The sequence below is a fragment of the Electrophorus electricus genome, chromosome 9, assembly GCF_041902795.1.
Source record: "Electrophorus electricus isolate QZ-2024a chromosome 9, ASM4190279v1, whole genome shotgun sequence".
Taxonomy (NCBI): Eukaryota; Metazoa; Chordata; class Actinopteri; order Gymnotiformes; family Gymnotidae; genus Electrophorus; species Electrophorus electricus.
Window position 1 is genome coordinate 15,258,028 of NC_137505.1, and position 19,473 is coordinate 15,277,500.

At 43.6% G+C, this 19,473-nt stretch overlaps 2 protein-coding genes across 2 annotated transcripts in view; both read left to right on the top strand.

Annotated features, from left to right (window-relative positions):
- arglu1a (arginine and glutamate rich 1a) lies at positions 1–8,409 on the top strand. Its single transcript, XM_027016925.3, has 4 exons — positions 1–552; positions 2,173–2,398; positions 4,898–4,981; positions 7,054–8,409. The coding sequence occupies exons 1-4, from the start codon at positions 221–223 to the stop codon at positions 7,216–7,218; spliced, it is 807 nt and encodes a 268-aa protein (XP_026872726.2). The 5' UTR covers positions 1–220; the 3' UTR covers positions 7,219–8,409.
- Positions 8,410–12,106: 3,697 nt separating this feature from the next.
- The window catches only part of efnb2a (ephrin-B2a), a 20,253-nt gene continuing 12,886 nt past the window's right edge, over positions 12,107–19,473 (top strand). The window contains exon 1 of the mRNA XM_027016923.3: positions 12,107–13,160. Within this exon, the coding sequence (XP_026872724.3) occupies positions 13,048–13,160 (113 nt within the window). The 5' untranslated portion in view covers positions 12,107–13,047. The remainder of the gene's footprint in view (positions 13,161–19,473) is intronic.

The window sequence follows — 19,473 nt, forward strand, 5'->3', positions numbered from 1 at the left end:
TCGCCATATTGCATGCATTTACTAGCCACCTAGCTAGCTAGCCAACATCCCCATATAGGCAAAACAACAACGTTGCAGTGTTAGTGCATATTGAGCGCAGTTCAGTTCCTTTGCTCGTAAAGAACTTCTCCATAAAGGTATAGGACCTTTAGTGCTTAAGGGTTAGCGACTTTTCTTTTGCGCTAACGCTGGAGCTATCTAGAATATTTTAAGGTCTGAAATGGGGCACTCAAGGAGCCGCAGCTCGTCCCGGTCAAAACGCTCCAAAAGCACCAAGCACAGCAAGAAGCACAGCAGCCGCTCGCAGTCGCGACCCAGAGACCGGGACAGAGTCAAGAAGCGCTCGGCATCCAAAGAGACCAAGCGGAGTCGGCGGCGGGACTCTCGGTCTCGGTCCAGGTCCAACACTGCTTCGTCCCGCAGGGACAGAGCCTCGTCTCCGGAGAGAGTGGACATCTTCGGGCGGACGCTGAGCAAACGCAGCGCCGTAGACGAGAAGCAGAAAAAAGAAGAAGAAGAGAAGAAAGCCGAGATTGAAAGACAGAGGAAGATGTGAGTGGTTACGTACGACCTATCCACAAAATGAAATGTCAGTTTGTCCCGGAATCTCCAATCTAGGCAACAGTGGCGCTTTTAGCATGCAGACATGTTCACCTAGCTCCCTGGCCAACCTTCCGTGTCTGCCGCTTTGAAAGAAAACGAAATAGATTAGCTAACAAAATAAATAATAGCCGAGTAGCTATCTTATCTAAGCAAATTTGTGGACGACTGCTACGTGTTTAGCTAGAGTTAGCCACCCAGCTAGCCAGATGACTAACGCTAGCTAAGCTAACGGCACAGTGGTCAGTAGTTAAGATGATTGCTCGGATGGCTTCATGGGTACCCCAGGTGTACAAGAACTGCATTGTCAACGTTTCTAAATGCTTTTTACGCAAGCAGGCTAGCTAGATAGCTTGTATTTAAATCTTGATATTGTGCAGTAAACGAAGGTTCATAAATGCATTTCTGAAATCTAGTTGGACCTCCAACAAAGTCATGATTCACCACCATACGTCGACAAAACTTCTAAAGCTTCCAGTCCTCGTTGGAACGAAATGTCTACCCCAGCAAATCATCTAAATTACTTATATGGGAAGCCCCTTTCTTTGCAGTTTTCTAATAGCCCAACAAAAACTTTTCCCAAGCTTCCCAGAAACGTTGGGTATCACTTGTTAAAAAACAAACAAACAAAAAAAGTCTACATAAACAAATCCTCTTGTAAATTCCTAACAAATATAATGTCTATACAAGAGAAAAACGTGTATAGTGTGTATGCACACAGTTTCATAAGATGCCAGTTCTGTTGACTATCTCATCATTTAACACTTTGGCACTCTGGTAATCTAAGCACAGGTGAGCTGACATTTTTCCTTAAAGCACTCAGACATGTGACGCTTCTGTTTTGCATTTGAAAGCTAATGTGACCTGAAGAGAGTTGAAAAGAAACGAGAACAACAACAACAAAAAAAAAAAGAACAGGAAGTCAGTGATGCAGGTAAATGGAGGAAATGTAAAAGCTGCTGTGTTTAGGGGCACTAGTCTCCAGGTTTGGCCTCAGGCATGGCTAGATTGCCATCTGAACCCTTCAAGCAACATGTTAGTTTTGGTGGGGAGCAAGCCTGACCTGTGTTCAGCTCTTACCAAGAAAGGTTGGAGAGGAGACACTGGAGTCTCCAGTATCATATTCCATAGTCAAATTAGCCAGTAGTTGCAATAGTGAGGGTCTGTTTTGGCATTTCAACATTCTATTGTGTGTGTTTGTGATGTTTCTCTCTTCCTTCCTGTTTATGCTTCGTTACTGGGTTAGGCTACTTTTAATGTATGTGTCTTTAATGACAGTGTAATGAACTGTGTGAAGTGTCATCAAGAATTAAGAATATCCTATATCACATAATTGTATAATATAATCTGTGTTAATGTACTATATTATAATAACAACAGTGAATATATTACAAGCTAATCATTATTTTAATTTGCTTTGTATTCATACGATTTCATGTAACAGCAGCATTAAAATTACAGTGTGATAGTTTAATCAGCAGTTAGTAGTAATACTCATGCAGTGAATGATCCACAGAAGGTGTCGTTTATTCAGACCGGCATTTTTGCCCCGCTCTCCCTCTCCCCTTTTAGCCGGCAGCAGGAGATCGAGGAGCGTCTGATCGAGGAGGAGACTGCGCGGCGGGTGGAGGATATGGTGGCGCGGCGGGTGGAGGAGGAGCTGGAGAAGCGTCGGGACGAGATAGAGCGGGAGGTGCTGTGGCGGGTGGAGGAGGCCAAGCGCGCCATGGAGTCGCAGCTGCTCCAGGAGCTGGAGAGGCAGAGGCAGGCGGAGCTCAGCGCGCAGAAAGCCCGCGAGGTAACGCTCGGTCGTTAGGGATGGAGCGGCACTCCGCCGCCAAACCACCCCCCCCCCACCCCCACCCCGTCCCTCGCTGTCGCCGCAACAAAACCCCTCGCTCGCCCCCTCGAGAGGTGTGCAGGGCTCTGTAGGCCCAAAGGAAGTATGCGGGGGACACGCCAGACATATTGAACTGATAGGACGAGAGGAGACACGCTCGTAAGCACACGTAATCCATTTTCACACGGTGGGTTACCGGGCACGTAGTTGCAGTTGGGCAGAGGTACAGCATGGATGTAAATGGAGCTGCTTGAACATTCACCAGTTTAATGTTCACCAGCAGCTCTCGTGGATAACTGAGTAGAAAGGCATTAGCTACATGTTTTACATCAGTTGAATGTCTTAATTGCTTAATTGGAAAGTCCACTGTAAAATGATGACGAAACGTGCTCGCGAAGGTGTGCGATGCGAAAGTTCTGTCACGGCGGCGAGAAACGAATGATTTTTACCTTCCTCCTCCTCTTTCCTTCTTTCCTTCTCTTCCAATCTTCTGTGTCTTCTGTCTCTTTCCTTTTTTTTTATCAGTGTACTTTGTCTTCAATAAAGAGGCTTGTCACAAAATGGGCCTTCACTATTTTCGTTAGGCTTTGTTCTAGAATATTCTGTGCTCGTTTTCTCATCAACTTGTTTGTTTTCAGCTACTTTTTTTTTTTTTTTTTCCCAAACAAATGGATGAGGTCCCAAGTCACAAATAAGAGGTGTACAGAAGTTTTTGCATACATCTACATACATTATGAGGTCAGCCGTATGTGATCCAGACCTCATTTGTTCTCTGACTCCACAGTTAGTACATCCAGATGGACCGGCCTTCCTTCTAAAACAAAACTTTGCTATGTGCGCACTACTTGCAAAGTAGAAACAAGTTCTTGCACTGGACACTAATATCCGTGTGGGCTCCCAGAATGCTGAGACACAGGAAGGCGCCGTAGCAGACGTAGACTTAGATATGTGCCCCCTGCGAGTGTTCAGAGTTAGCCACGTAGAGCTCAGCTCCACAATACCACAGTGTAAGGCCTGTCGAGCAGCTCAACCTAACTTAGGACTGCATTCTTTGACATTATTAAGGGTATATTTTAGTATGCAAGTACAGTAAATCAAAGTGATTGCAGTGTTTAACTTGCTCTCCATTGAAACGTGTGCCCTTTATCTTTCTCGTGTTTCTCTTTATACCTGACCAGTTCTGTCTATTTCTTGATTTATTCATTTTTTAAGGCCAGCTGCTGTTTTTGTTACTGTCTTATAACCCCTTTCTTTTCTTTTAACACTTTATTTTTACATTGTTAAAAGTGCAGTATTGTAAATGTACTTCTGTGTCCTCACAACTTGCTTTTCCTCAGGAGTGGCCGTTTTTTGGGTACACAGCTGCACCCCCGCGCAACATCACACTCACGTGCACACGCACACTGTTTTCACACACCCCAAAATAGACCAACTACTCGCAGCAAGCACGACCTAGTTAATACACTCCCACAGATACGTCCACTCATGTAATGAATGATCGCATTTTTTGTGTTCTTGCAGTTTGCTAACGCCATTGTAACAGTAATAGCCTGAAGTCCCGCGGTTGTTCATGTCCCCACATGGTAATGTGTTTTGCTTACATCCTTCATTTTCCTGTCCAACACAACCACCATCCCTGTGGCTCTACTGGACTGTGCTATACTGCATGTGGTGTTGCTGTGTGAGAGTGCTAGCACGTGCTAGTGGCTCAGAGCAGAGGTTTTAAAGGGGAAGTGGCACCGCTGTCCAGGACGGGACACACGGGACCAGGCAGTAAATACTCTCCCTTTAATCAGGAGTTGTGTAGGTACAGTACACAGTCAAAGGAAAAAGGCGTAGGTATACAAGCATTGGTGAGCTACTACTATTCAATCTCTCCTTTTATTTACTCTGTGTCTCTTGTTTTCTTTTTGAAATTTCTTTCTTATGGATGCTGATAGTTTAGAAAAAAAAAAAGACAAGCTGATTTTTTTTTTTTTTTTTTTTAATTTCCATTTTCAAACTAATGAGATTCTTTGTTAGTCGATGTCTTAATATGCCTGTTCTGTATGTCTGTTCATGAATGTGCTTTTGAATGTCTGAGTATGACTCTGTTTGGATTTCAAGGTGTGACTGAAGTCAATGGGGGGGGGGGGGGGGGTTGGTTGATCATTGATGTGAGGGAGAGAGACATAAGTTGCTATCATTTGAAAATTGCAAAGATTGAAGAACGTGAGGGGAAGCAATGATGAAAGTGTGTGAGAACGAGGATGAAGGCTGCTGAGCTGTGGATGCTTTCTGGAGTGTGTGTGTGTGTGTGTGTGTGTGTGTGTGTGTGTGTGTGTGTGTGTGTGTGTGTGTGTGTGTGTGTGTGTGTGTGTGTGTGTGTGAGAGAGAGAGAGACTGGCTATGTGGAGTTCCCTTTCAGGGAATGTTATTTTTTACTAGGTCTAACATGCCATCATGTCACCCCTGTAGGAGGAAGAAAAATCCAAACGGGAAGAGCTGGAGAAAATTCTAGAAGAAAACAACAGAAAGATTGCAGAAGCTCAGGCTAAGCTGGTACAGTTTGCTTTACTCCTCTTTTCTTTTTCTGTTTTCTTTTGGGGTAATTTTTGATTTATCTTTTTACTACAGTGAAATTGTCAACAATAAAATGCCACATAAAGACTAACTACGTCAAACTATATAAACCCTTATATTATACTTGCTGTGTCAATAAAATTGAATTAAAAAAATTCTCTATGAATGTCATAAAAAATCTGGAATACAGTGGAACATTAATCTGCCTGTGTCATGATATTAGCATGAGCGCTGTAGACTGCGGCTTTCCCTGTCTTCAGGCATATTCCCTGCATTACAGTAATGATCAATAATTGTTTACTTATTAACTAATTGGCTACAGCGTTATTGACATGGAGCTACTGTATAACATAAGATAAGGGAACTAGCGAAGCATTTAACTGACCGGCGCTGTTGTCAGGAGTATGAGGGAAAGATGTAATTCATTTTAGTAGTGTGGTGAGCGGTGGGTGGTTGTACATATTAAGAGAAGTACCTTTTAACCACTGCGTGCATTCTCTGAAGAGGAACTCTGGCACTGTTGACCAGTTTTGAATCACCGGCAGTAAAGTGACTAGCAGGCTTTCCACACAGTTTCCCCCAAATATCAGTCAAAACTTCACTTATGCATTTTACACAGAAGAAACACGGAATCGTAACATAATATTGATTATGCCAGTGCTTTCATTACGCACAGATAAAGCTTTCACTTGCCATTAACCTGTTTTCTGTTAACTAAAACTTTTATCAAAACATAAAAAAAGTTTAATTAAGCAGCCAGATTGTGTGTGTGTGTGTGTGTGTGTGTGTGTGTGTGTGTGTGTGTGTGTGTGTGTGTGTGTGTGTGTGTGTGTGTGTGTGTGTGTGTGTGTGTGTGTGTGTGCGCGCACGCACGCGCGTGCACACTAGCACATACACACACTCAAAGTGCTTCACTTTGCTTGCACAGCTGATGAAGGACCACAAAATATTATTTTATTATTTTATTCCTATTTGACTTCTGTAAGATGTTTATCATTTTCTTTAAAATATTTTTTAAAAATTAAAGATTGATTGATTATCAGATTAAAAAATGGATGTAAAAAACTGTTCTGCAGTGTTTGTATTTTGATGCAGCTAGTTGGTTAGTCATTTTGTTTGTTATAACTTTTTCCCCCTTTTTTTCCAAATTTGTTGAGAAGCGTAATAGGTCAGCTATCTACAGATAAGATTGTATCTGCCTAAAACTATTTTCCCCAGTACAGTTCAGTGCACAAAATGGAAAATTGCCTTGGAGGCCAAGACCCTTATTGACGCACAGCACACATACTGTAGAACATTTCAGAGAGTGTTTGATTTGTTTTCTAGATTTGAAACATCAAACTGTTAACATGAATTGTATCATTAACTATAGTCCTTGAAAACAGACTATTCCTTCATATCCTGAAATGACACCATTATCTATCGTGTATTTCGCATTGTTATGTCCCAAGGCTGTCTCTGATGTTGAAATAAAGCGTGCGGCCTAACGTTGCCCGAATAGTTAATTGGTTCTGGGCGTGTATAGGTGCTGAAGGTTATCAGCGCATTGTTATTGTAAAATCCTGAGCATTCCTGCCCCCTCCGAGCTATTTAGTTTACATGGTGTTTAATTGATTTGGACTGAATGGGCACATACATGGCTCCCGTTGTGTAATGTACATGACACCACATATGCTTGTGGAAATTGGGTTCATGCAGCTCTGTCTCCCATCAGACATTTGGAATAATGCATATGTATATCTTATTTGTCTATAGCTAGGGGTTCATCGTCTCCGGCAACAACCAATAACTTTATTTACAGATAATAATGACACCCATCTCTATACATGATGCTGGTTTCCTATTCTGGGTAATCTCTGTGTAACGTTAAATAGTCCAATATGTCAAGTCTATTTGGTACATTACATGTACACTCACCAAGACAAATTCCTTACATGTGTAACATGCTAAGCAGAGATATCTGATTGTGATAGTCATTTAGAAATCTTTTGCAGTTAACAAGTGTGTTTTTTACATTTTAAATATATATTTTTTTACTGTGTGTGTGTTAGGCTGAAGAGCAGCTGCGCATAGTGGAGGAACAGCGTAAGATCCATGAGGAGCGTCTGAAGCTGGAGCAGGACAGGCAGAAGCAGCAGAGGGAAGAGCAGAAGATCATTCTGGGGAAGGGCAAGTCCCGGCCACGCCTCTCCTTCACACTCAAAGCCACGGACTGATCCCTCGCTCTCTTTCTCCCTCTCTCTCACGCTCTCCCTCTACCCTATATTCCACTCCCCCCCCTCCCTCCCTCTCACGCCTTCTCTCACTTTCTCCATCCTTCTCTCTCTCTCGCTCTCTCTCTCGCTCTCACTCCGTACCCCCGCATCTATGGAAGATAGCTTCATGTTGAAGTGAATCATGGGGAAACTCTGAGAGGACCGTCCTGCCCCTCGAAATCTCTCTTCTGGGTCTGGACAAACTCTGCCATGCTCCCAAACCCCCCAACCCTCCCACCCCGCCCCGTTGAGGAGAGTCTCAATCCTACACGCTTGAACTTTCCCGCCGTCTCAACAGACTGGCTGTTTTACTAGGATTTGTGTGTGTGTGTGTGTGTGTGTGTTTGTGTTTTTTTTGTTGTTGTTCATTTCTGTTACTGCTGTATAGCTGGCTTTCTCTCCCAAGATTTTGGGGCCATTTATTTGTTTTTTACTGAAAAGCAAAGGACTTGGATTTGTTGCGTGTGTGCGTGCGGTCTTAGAATTTACATAAGGGCGCTCCCATGATTGTGGAGGTTCATGCAGTTCGACGAATTTAAAACAATCCATCCATTTATTATTTCTGTAAGGGGAATCAAAATATGGGTTGTTGAAGAAGGGGTTATTGTTTCTAATGAAAGAAGGTGGGGGTGTGTGTGTGTGTGTGTGTTTGCTTGTGTGTGTGCAGGCGTGTGCGTTTGTGTTTGCATGTACAGATGTGGTTGTGGTACGTGATCACTTTTTTTCTGACACCTCAATCCATGAGGAAATGCTAAATTACCCATGCTACATTTGTTCATTTTTACCAAGAAATCATGTAACATCACAATATGTCCTATTTGATCTTTCACTGCACACAGCTTCCTCCTGACTATAATAGTGGAAGGTGTCTGTAAACAGTGCTTCATATTCACCAGGCTAATCTGCACTTGATTAGACAGTATAGGGCAAATGACGGATGTATGTCAGCTGTTTGGTTTTGTACGTAAAGGAAATCGGGAGACGCAGGTAAGATTGTTTAAGGTGTGTGTGTGTGTGTGTGTGTGTGTGTGTGTGTGTGTGTGTGTGTGTGTGTGCGCATGCATGCGTATGTTAAGTGGTATACTGTGGTCAAATTCCCCTTGTATATTGGAACTGAGCCGTTCATTAATAAATCCTTTGATTATGACAATATTTGGGGAAATGTTTTGTCTTCAGCTCTCCGTTAAATACAGTTACTAATGAAAATCACATTGGAATTTTCCCCTTACCCCCAAAATAATTGATCACTCATGTTCAGTATCCAGTGTTGGCTTCTTTAATGAACATGTAAACTGTGGCAATCTTTTTTTTTTTTTGTTTTTTTTTTTTGTTGTTGTTGCCATTTTGCGTTTTGTGAACCGTCGTCGCATATGTACTGACTTTGTAAAAAATCACATCTTAAATGTGCCCCTTTTGTCCATTTTTAATGAATGTATGCTGTACAGAATCCAGTTAGTCTGTTTGAGATGCTGAACTCAGCCGTTTGAGGGGATTTCTGCATGTTGATTGGTGAGCATAAAGTTCTCTTAGTCGTTAGTACGTTAGTCCTGCAGCTCAGAAGTGTAAAACCGAAGAATTAAATTTGGACACGAAACATATTTTTTCGGAAGGTATTGTACAGTAAATGTTTTTGGAGTTATTCTATTTATTAAAAAAAAACGTGTAGGATATTTCTATTTTCAGATCTACATTATTCATTACTGAAGTGCCGTGTCTGTCTTACTTTATATCTTTAGTGTATACATCATTAACATCCTGCCTATAGGCTGTAAATTCTCATTTATTTGTTCGTTCTTTGTTTATAGATTTGCATCTTTAAAAATACATTTTCCCTTTTTAAGCCTAATTAGTTTAAGGTCGCTGGGACTCGAATTCTTACATTTGTTGAATGCATTCGTTCCAGGTATCCTCGCACATCAGTGAAGTTTATTGCAATTATAATGTGTAAAATGCATCACCTCGGCCAAAAACGTGTAATGGCTTTAAATGTTCCGTCACCACACCTAGAGCCTGTTTTAAAATGTTGCCCAGCCTAAACGCTTTATCATGTCTGTGGCTGCCTTCTCAGCTCCCACGAGCGCTAGGGCATATTAATTTGAGTGCTGGCGCTATCTTTGTTATCTCAGATGTCTTTTGCAAGCATGATGTAGCTGTTTCGTATTAATCATTGTCATGTTAACAATGCTGCACTGATTAACTGCTAAATTAACTTGTGAAGGATGACGGATGACGCTGGGAAGTCGTGCCACGCCGAGGTGCTCCGCTGCAAAACTCAACCTCAAGCTGCTCGTATGTTAAGACGTGTTAGAGCGCGGATGGCCGAGCCAGGCAGGAAAGATGAAGGCCTTCTCACTCTGGCGTTGTGGAAACGTCGTGAAACCACCGTGTATGTGTTTATAAATGATGCGTGATGTTTGGATAAGGTATTTTCAAATGCTCGTACATGTCCGAGGAAGCGCTGCTACCAGTAAACCTCGCAATCTTTCCGTCTGCCTGGTAACGGGAACGCGCAACTGAGTAAACAGGCTTGGGCCCCCGGAGCGCACGGCATGTTGTCCACCTTTCAAGTACTGAGCGTTTGCAAAGTTCATCACAAGAACGATACGGGCGTAGCAGGGAGACACTGTTTTTCTTTCATTTAGAGAGTGTAAGGGGCTGAGAGCAATCATGGGTCGAAGCGTTTATGCTGATGTGGGAACTGTTTAACTTAAAATTTCTCATGTCTAAAGAAGGAAAATGGCGTGCAGATTAACTTGCACACAAACACGATATTGGAAAGTTCTAAGATAGACCTTTGCAAAATGAACTAAGTTTCGCTGGAGATTAGTGTTAGGAACGGCGATCATAGACTGCACTTTGCCCTTTTTACTGAACGGATTGTTCAGGTTACAAAACATAAATTGCTATTTTAATAAAACGCCGTAATGTCGAGGCATTTATGGTAAGTTGGTAGTTTTACGCACTTTTTTTGTAAGTTTGGAAATTTCTTCAATCTGAAAATAACAGTGTATGTAACTAAAATATATTCGAATCAATTTAGTCTAAGAATAACTAATTTTAGATGACAAAATCTGAAAATTAATTAGAATATACAAACTAAGAACTGACACACAGCCCTGAGACGTTGCTTAATGGTGATATTAGTTTTACCCCATTTATTTTAGAGATCACACGACAAAAAAAAAAAAAAAAGTTTTGTAACATTACAATACGTGTGCATGCAAGTAACGGGAAAGTTGTCTTAGTGCCGAATATCTTAATTTATTGTAGACATAGTCTAATGACGCACCGCTCATTCGCGCTTCAGTGCTCACTGTTCGACCAAATCGTCTTCTAGCAAAATAGCGCTGTTGATCCTCAGGGAGTTATTTTTGAGACGAGGCATGAACTCATCGTTTCCGCCTTTTTTGTCGAAGACTTGACCTTGTCAACTCATCACATTGTTTGCCTTTGTTTAGAAGCGTGGGAGCATTTTGATATTCATATCTATCTTGCACAAGGCTAGTGTCCCCTTTTAACAAAGGCATTTTGCCTTTCTCCTTTGTATTTTCTGTGTCCCGCATTCCCGACCTGTTTACTCTTAATAAAATGATCACCGTGAAGCTACATATTCAAACAAGGCCCTGCCACAAGTATTAGACACTTCAGTGACACGACAATTTAATCAACGCTCCTACTTAAATTAAGGTAATACACAGTCCGGGCGGGTGTTCTTCCGTCGGCAAGCGGGCATTATGGTTACCCCTTGACAAAGTCGAGTAGCCCTGGCCTACATGGGTGTGTATTCGGCATTCCAGATCCTTTAATGTTCTTTTCCAATGTGGAGTCTTCCAGTGTGGAGTCTTGATAAGCAGGTACACCAACAGCGCAATACGCAAGATTCGATTATAGCACTAAAGGTGTGAGAGGTAGCTGGCGGACACTCGCGATCTAATGTAGACTATGCAGACCCTAAACGATCTGCCGATCTTAAAGATAATGGACTCTTCCGTGGTTATTTAGATTAGGCCATTTGAGTTATGTTATTTGACAACGTAGTCTGTTATTGTGTTTACACCTTACAGGATTAATAATAATAAGAAGAAGAAGAAAAAGAAGAAGAACTGTAATTTAGAATTCAGTGTAATATATTTCACATATATTTTAATCACCTCTTTTTTATTCTTTTCCTAAAATGGTAATGAGTGAAAAGTTATCAGTACATAGTTCTTAACCTGTTCTTAGGTACTTCGTAGTATACACACGTTAACCAAAAATTCCGATCCCCCAAATTGAGATATCCAAACTTCAGATATGAATCCTTTGGCGTAGTGGGGCTACTTACCTTCTACAGCGGATTGATTTGCTCTCTCCGCTAGTCTGCGCTGTTGCCCACAGAATGATTTGTCCCGGCGTTCAGGCCACGCAGTGCATGCAGCTCTCGACCTCAATCCAAATATACACATTTATTTTCAGATTAGACGCTTACCCACGCGGGAGCGAGGGCTCCCCGCATTATCTATCTATTATGGAAAAAATAGACTTAGAGTGTACATCAGTTGATAAACTGGAAGTTGACAATGACGCGTTTATAAATTCCGTATAAAGTCCGGCTGGCAATCTTCTTTGGAGTAATAAATAGGATTAATAATATCTGTGACAAGTGTTCCGTTTGATATTCAATAACTTCGTGAAGCCTTCACTATTTAGACCTGGGCAGGAGAAGCCGACTTCAGCTCCAGTCCACTCGCTTACGACCCCCGTTTCGCCGCTCTACCAGTTGCTGCGCGACTCCTTGATTGACAGGCTCGTTTCCATTGACTTTCGGTAGCCTGCCCAATGAGAAGCGGCGTGGGCGGAGTCAGCGGGAAGCAAGCTCTGCCAAATATCCCGTCTCGCAGGAGCTCGCGGTTACTTGCAGTCCAGGCTCGCGCAGCGTCTAAGCGGTCGTGCGACTCGCGCTCAGCATTTCAATCCGGACCTGCGGGCTTTGAGCCGCAGCTCTCCTGCGCTGCAGAGGGCTCCCACAGCAGCCCATCACAACTTTCCTTTGACTTCATTACGCCTTCCTTTCATATATATATATATTTTATTTTTGATTTTTTTTTTTTTTTAGTTTTAGCCATTTGTCATTCTCATTTTTATTTGCTTCGTTCAATAGTCCGCCATTGCTTTTAATCTTGTTCATCCTTGCGGACATCTTATTCATTTTTGGAGCGCTCTGGCTTGTTCCGGTCTCCTGCCCAAACGGAATACCTCAAGCCGCGTTTGCGTGCGCGCGTGCGGTGCTTCTGTCTCGCGCTTGCAAAGAGGGCTCGCGCGTTTGGAATTGGTACCTGCTGTCCATTTTCGCCGTCGAGTAACCGGGGGATTAACTTCATGTCTCCACGGACATCCCCCGTGGCGACACGGGTCGCCTTTCTCTGAGGAATGTACTTTTGTCTCCCACGACCGCTCGAGCGGAGACTTGTCCATCCAGCCTCCGTTTATCTGTACTGAATGAGAAACGGTCGTGCGCGCTTGCTCTCTCCGCCTCTCGCACCGAATACGAGAGGAGACTGGGATCAGTGTGCGGGAGAAGCGCGCTTGCAGTCCGCCCGTCGCCGGACTAATCCAGGAGCAGGTCGTTACAGCGGAATGGTCTACTCATCGCTGGGTCCTGTCCAGCGCTCTCGGGGCTTGCTGGGTTTTTTTTGCTGAACCGGGATACCGAATTCGGATTGTCCGTGGCACTCCTCAGGGCGTTTTCTCGTCTTTTTCCCCGTGAGGTTTCTAGTGAAACGGATTTGGACCTTAACGGACACAACAACAATGGGGGAATCGCTGTGGAGATATTACTTTAGTGTTTTGGTTATCGCGTGCAAGGTGAACCTGTCCCGCGCGATTATTATGGAGTCCATCTACTGGAACACAACAAATACCAAGTAAGTGCAAGCGCGCTCTCACTGCAGTCTTAAACTCTATTTCTCTCTCTCTCTCTCTCTCTCTCTCTCTCTCTCTCTCTCTCTCTCTCTCTCTCTCTCTCAAATACATGAACCACATTAACAAGCACTAGTTAATAGATGTTAGGATGTTCATTAGTATGTTGCATATCTGTGTAGATTTGGAGGTTGTTATTTATCCACAGCATATAGGCCATGGCATCACAGCAGCTCGTGCCTTCTGCTTGGTGACCCTACGTTCTCGCCCGTATACTCAATCGAGGCCGATAACAGCGCAAATAGAAGTTAAAACCCCAATTCTTTGTGGCAGCTATTCATTATGCATGGTTTATTTGATTTATTTAGAGTTTTTTATTTATTAATTTATTTAAGAATCACAAGAATTTTAGATTCGTTAAAAGACTGCGACGTTATTGTGTAGGATAATCTTAAATATTTACCAAGTGTATGAGATATTTTTAGATGCAATTGCAGGCCTACACGATTGAGATAATGTAACTAAAATATAGCCACATAGATCAACTTAACAGTTTTTAAATTATGCACCTATGTTAATTTAACTGCATACAGACAAGTCATTGTAAAACTGTTTAGAAAGTTTTCAGAGCAGGTAAAGTGACTAGATGACGTAGCATACACATGCACCTACAACAATGACTTACATTTTGATTGGAGGTTTATATTCGGAATTATTATTATTACTATTATTATTATTATCATTATTATTATTATTATTATTATTATTATTATTATCAACAATGGCAACGCAGTATGTAATGACTATCAACCTTTAAAAAAGACCTTCCATACACGGTGATCTGTGTCTTTTGGTTAGGCCACATTGTCCTTCAGGGTTTTTGATTTGAGGGAGAGTGAATTCCTTGAATCAGAGCTACTAAATATCGCCCGATCTAAAGTTCAAAAAGGAACGCGAATGGAGTTTGGAACGACCACTGAAATCCCACCTTTCTATACTTTTAACTCGCGGATTCGTTTGAATGACATGTCTGCTGAATGCAGCCGCATAAAAAATCAATGTAAACCCTTCGAAGCGGAGTGCACCAAATGAGCCACGTTTCATCCCAGCGAAACTCAAACTCGCGTAATAATTTTCCCTGGCCCTGAATCCACTAACGGTCACCGTTTATTCTCACCAAGCGAGCAGGACCTCTCCTCGGGATAGATGATTATAGGACAAGTGGTGGGGACGACTGGCAGGGTACTGGATAACAGGTGTCCCGTGTTGTCTTTCCGTGTTGATAATCGCTGTCTTAACAGCACCGCCTGCGCGCGTTCATTACATAGGCTGCGCACAGTATAGGCTGCCTTTTCAAGTGTGATAATTAATGACGGTGTAATCCATTGAAAGTGCTCCACAGTATGCGAGGTTTGAATAATCTAAAAGTACTCGACACGAATTTGCGTCGGTATGGCCTAGATCGCGAACTGGCACGGGGCGTATTCCATCGCGTCGTTTACGGCCTATGCACGGTAAATTCCCTCGCTCTAAAATGCATTTCGATGCATTAACAAAACTGGTTTCGCAAAAATGTTGACTTTAATTAGGAAGGAAGAGAGGCGCCTCTGTGTATGTGTAACCGACTCACTTCCAGGTAGTGGACAAGGAGAAGTGTGGAGAGAGAGGTGAAGCTGGCGGAGAAATGCCCCGTGTAACGGAGAGAGGGGAAGCTGGTAGGCGCTGGAGGGGAACCAAGGATCGGCCTACTGCACCTCCACGGCGGCCACACTAACCCACCTTATTAAACCACCATGTTAATGGCATACGCTAATGTATGTCAATAAAAATATTGCCTTGAAATGTGTCCATCGCAGCAGGAACTTATGAAGGCTGTGTGTGTGTGTGTGTGTGTATATAATATATATATATATACACACACACGTAGATGACTAACGTGTTCCCAAAGATGCGAAATGCAATTATTAAACCAGTTGTTCATTAAAATAAACGTTATAAATAAAAATATTAAAAAAAACAACAAAAAAAAAAACAAACAAATGTATACACATCAGCTACTAAACATCGCTATATATATATATAGGCTTATGTTCAGGCTTATGATCGGCGCTCTGCACGGACCACTAACGGCACGGACGGGAGCGCGAGGACTGAAGTCAGGGTTCTCCCCGCTCTCGTGAGAGTGCACCGTCCCAGCATCTTTGCCGTCCAACCTGGTATCACATAACCACATCAGACGGTTATAGCCTCAAATGTAGATTTTATTTTCCCCTCGGTGATCGTTTTCGAGGCCAACATTTTTATCTGATCAAATTTACTTCTAATAATAACTGATTATAATGATTAATATAGTTAGGTTGCAGATCTATATAGTCTTAAATGACTTAATGATCAGCACAGAAGCGCAGCCATTACAGTAGGCTTGAGTGTTTTACTCCAGTAAATGTCATCTCAGTAGGAAAAGCTTTAGATCAGTGGGAGTTAATTGAGGCCTGGTGGTTTTCTGGTGCAGGCTGTGTGTGGAGACCCAGTATCACCACAGCTCTGAAGCTCGAGCTGTCTCGCTTTACATTACTGCTGTGGACCCCAGAGAGAAAAAGTCAGTTGGCCTACCTCTGTGGCCCATTACGTGTGTGTGTGTGTGTGTGTATGTGTGTGTGTGTGTTTGTATGCCTGTAAATATAAATTCCATGTAAATGTATGTGTAGATTTAAATTGTATAGAGGGTCCGCTCCTCTTTCTTAATTTCGTTCTTCCCCTGTTTACTCCTCTCTCTCTCTTTCTCTCTCTCCCTCCCTCCTCTGCTCCCTCCCTCCACAAATCACTCTGGTAATCCATTTTGTAGTTCAGGCAGAGAAACAAAAGAGAGGTCTGCTCTACACGTTTTTTGCTCAAAGGAGGCATGAGCCCCCCCACACTCGCCCCCATTCCCCGCTCTCTCTTCATTATGGGATTACATCTCTTTGCAAGGCATTGTGGGCTACTGACTGGGCCATGCCCGTGAAAGCATACACATGCAGATAGTGCATCAGGGCCTGATGAATCACCCATGAATAATAACTACCCCCACCAACACCTCATTCCCCCATACAATCACTGGGGGACTCTATTGGTGTGTGTGCATCCGCGGGCACGCGCAGCCCCTGAGAGAAGCATAGTGGTATTGGACGCTTGTGGTGAGTTATTATTTATTATCACGCCGGTGTTTAGTGGATTTTTTTTTTTTTCTCTTTCTGTTTTTTCTTTTCCTTTCACATGGCGTTGGTGGATGAGTGCAGCTGTGGAAGGGAGAGAGAAGAGCTGAGAAAATGAGAGAAGGATGAGAACAGAGGAATGAGCAGAGAAAAAGATGAGAAGAAGGGAGACGAGGAGAGAAAGCGACGAGGGGCCGGAGATGACGGGAGGGAGAGAAAAAGATCAGAAGGGAGAGAGAGAGTTTAGCATGAAGGCACGCGATGCTGATCGGCCCCGGTGAGAGATGCAGGCAGGGGAGGAGTCTTATCTGGCAACGGGGTGAATGAAAGCTGAGGATTAAAATGGCATCTGCGGAACTTTAGGATGGCGGCTTCGAGGCATAGAAAGAGGGAGAGAGGGAGAGGGAGAGCGAGCACAGAATCGAGGCGGCATAATAGTGAGTTAACCGTCCTACTGGAAGCCTAGGATTAGAGAACTGGGAAAGGAGGGAGTGAGTGAACGGAGAGAAAACATGTGCGGATAGAGTGACAGTCACCAGTGTGGGAGGATAAAGTCTCTGTTTCACCTCTGCACCCTCACACCCAACACAGGTTACCCGAGCAAAGCATGATGGGTCATGCGTTCTGATCCCTGTAACATTTATCCCTGGCCTTTGTCCAGAACTTCCTCGGCCATCCGCACACCTGACACACCGATTACGGTAGCGCTCCTCCTCATCCCTATTCTGCCTAGTGCCTCTCCGTGGTTGGATTTGCCCCTCCCCATCGGAGCCTCTGTTGCCAGGGTTTCCTTAGAACTCCCAGTTAGAGAACGGCTGGCACACGGGGACAGATTAGAGCCCTGCTGACCCCCACGTCCAGCGAGAGGGCCACACAACGGGCAGACAGGGATTAAAGGAGGAAGAGGAGGAAAGGAAGAGAAGATGAAGAGGAAGGGAACAGAAGAAGTGAAGATAGGGGGAAAGATTTAGGGACAGGGAGCTCATTTTCTGTGGGAAGGGGAGAGACGTATAGAGACAAGAAGGAGGATTTCATGACATCGAGAGAGAGAGAGAGAGAGAGAGAGAGAGAGAGAGAGAGAGAGAGAGAGAGAGAGAGAAAGAGAGTGAGGGTATACATGAGTGAGAGAGATTTAGCAGGTTTTTACTGGGAACAGATGTGTCGGTCATAACTCGAGCACATTGCCCCCTGCCCTGGCCACTGCCGACCAGGCACATGAAAGAGAGAGAGAAGATGCACGCAAAAAACAGATGTGTGTGCAGTGTGATTTATTTTCTAACGCCTTGTCCATCTATCACACCTGTACCACAGCTTTCTTTCATCATGTTTGAATGTGTGTGCGTGTGTATGTGTGTATGAGAGAGAGAGAGAGAGAGAAAGAGAGAGAGAGAGAGAGTGAGTGATTTTTCAGTCACATTTATTGTTAACGTCAATATGTTTCTTTGTTCTTGAGTTTTTTTCTATCTGTCACTAGCCCTGCAGTCTAAGTGAAAATGTTTCATTCTTAAGTGCTTTGGCAACACTTCGCTGCTTTTTACAGTCCTGCCAAAAAAGCATATTTTACCATGCTGGAAGGAGACAGCGAGAGTGAGTAAGAGGATGAGTCAGTGAGACAGAAAAGAGACAAAGACGAGCCACTCGGAGTCGCCACGTCCTCGGCATGAGCGAGGGAGCTTGTGTCTCCTCAGGAGCTGCATGGTATCATAGTGAAGGATGCCCACGAGTGGCTCAGTGCCGTTTGGAGATCTAAAATGCACACACACACACACACACACACACACACACACACACACACACACACACACACAGAGGCCTGTAGTGTGCTGTTTCTCCGTAGCGATGGCTATGTCCGACCAAGCTAAACATGCGGCATCCTTTGTTACCACGATTCTCTCTCTTTCACGTCCACACGTTCTAGGAATATTTACGACCGCCTGGATGATTGGGGCGGGGTGGGCGGGTGTTAAGTGTGTTTCATAGAGAGAGAGAGAGAGAGAGAGAGAGAGAGAGAGAGAGAGAGAGAGAGAGAGAGAGAGACAGACAAAGAGAGCAAGAGAGAGAGAGAGAGAGAGAGAGACAAAGAGAGAGAGAGAGAGCCAGCCCGCTAGAGACTGTGTTTGTGTCTGTGTGCCCGGTGCTGTAGAGTGACCTTGTGTAACCAGTGCTTACTGACCATCTACAGTAGGCTTTGTGTAAGGGTAGGCACTATTACAGCATGTGTAAGAGCTGCAGACGTGTCTCTCTATCACTCCCCATTTTTTGATCGATTTGTGTGCACAACACTCTTTTTAAGTTAAACACAGGATGGGAGATCAATACTATTACCATACTGGAACAGCAAGAGGACAGATGCGAGATGCATAGCTACGCACACGTATAGGCCCAAGTGTGCGCGTGTGCATGGTTAATTTTTTGACCGACTCTATACAAAAGAACAGGATGTGGAGGTGTTGAAGCACCATTTCTCTGTGTGTGTGTGTGTGTGTTTGGGTGTGTGTGTGTGTGTGTGCGTGCATGAACCTGCACTTAGATAGCATTCAATAAGGGATGTTGGCTGAAAGGCTGTTTAGTGTTCCATATGAAAAATGCTAAACTGATAACCCGGACACCATTCAGTAGCTGTTGCAGTCAAAGCAGATCAAAGCAAGTGTGTGTGTGTGTGTGTGTGTGTGTAACCGAGAGTGTACTCCTCTCCAAACAGAGCTCATGTGAGATAAGGCAAGCAGAGATTGAAATCTAGTGTTTAAGATTTTATTTTTCTCTTGAAGCTGGAGACTTCATGAGAAAATTTGCACACACACACACACACACACACACACACACACACAGAGTATTCATCAAGTCCTGTGTTTTCCCTTGAGATGGATGCCTGGTAAAATAATACTTTTTCACAAGTCACACTGTGTGTGTGTGTGTGTGTGTGTGTGTGTGTGTGTGTGTGTGTGTGTACTTTTCCCTTGAATTTTCCCTATTCACCCACCGCTTCTCTTAACGTCACTGAATTTTATCAGCTGCATCATTTAGTGTCATAGAAAAAGGGAAGATTAACACACAGTTCAGCACACACAGTATGTTTCATACCAGAGTCAGTTCATCTCTCCTGCATCACACCAGAGTCAGTTCA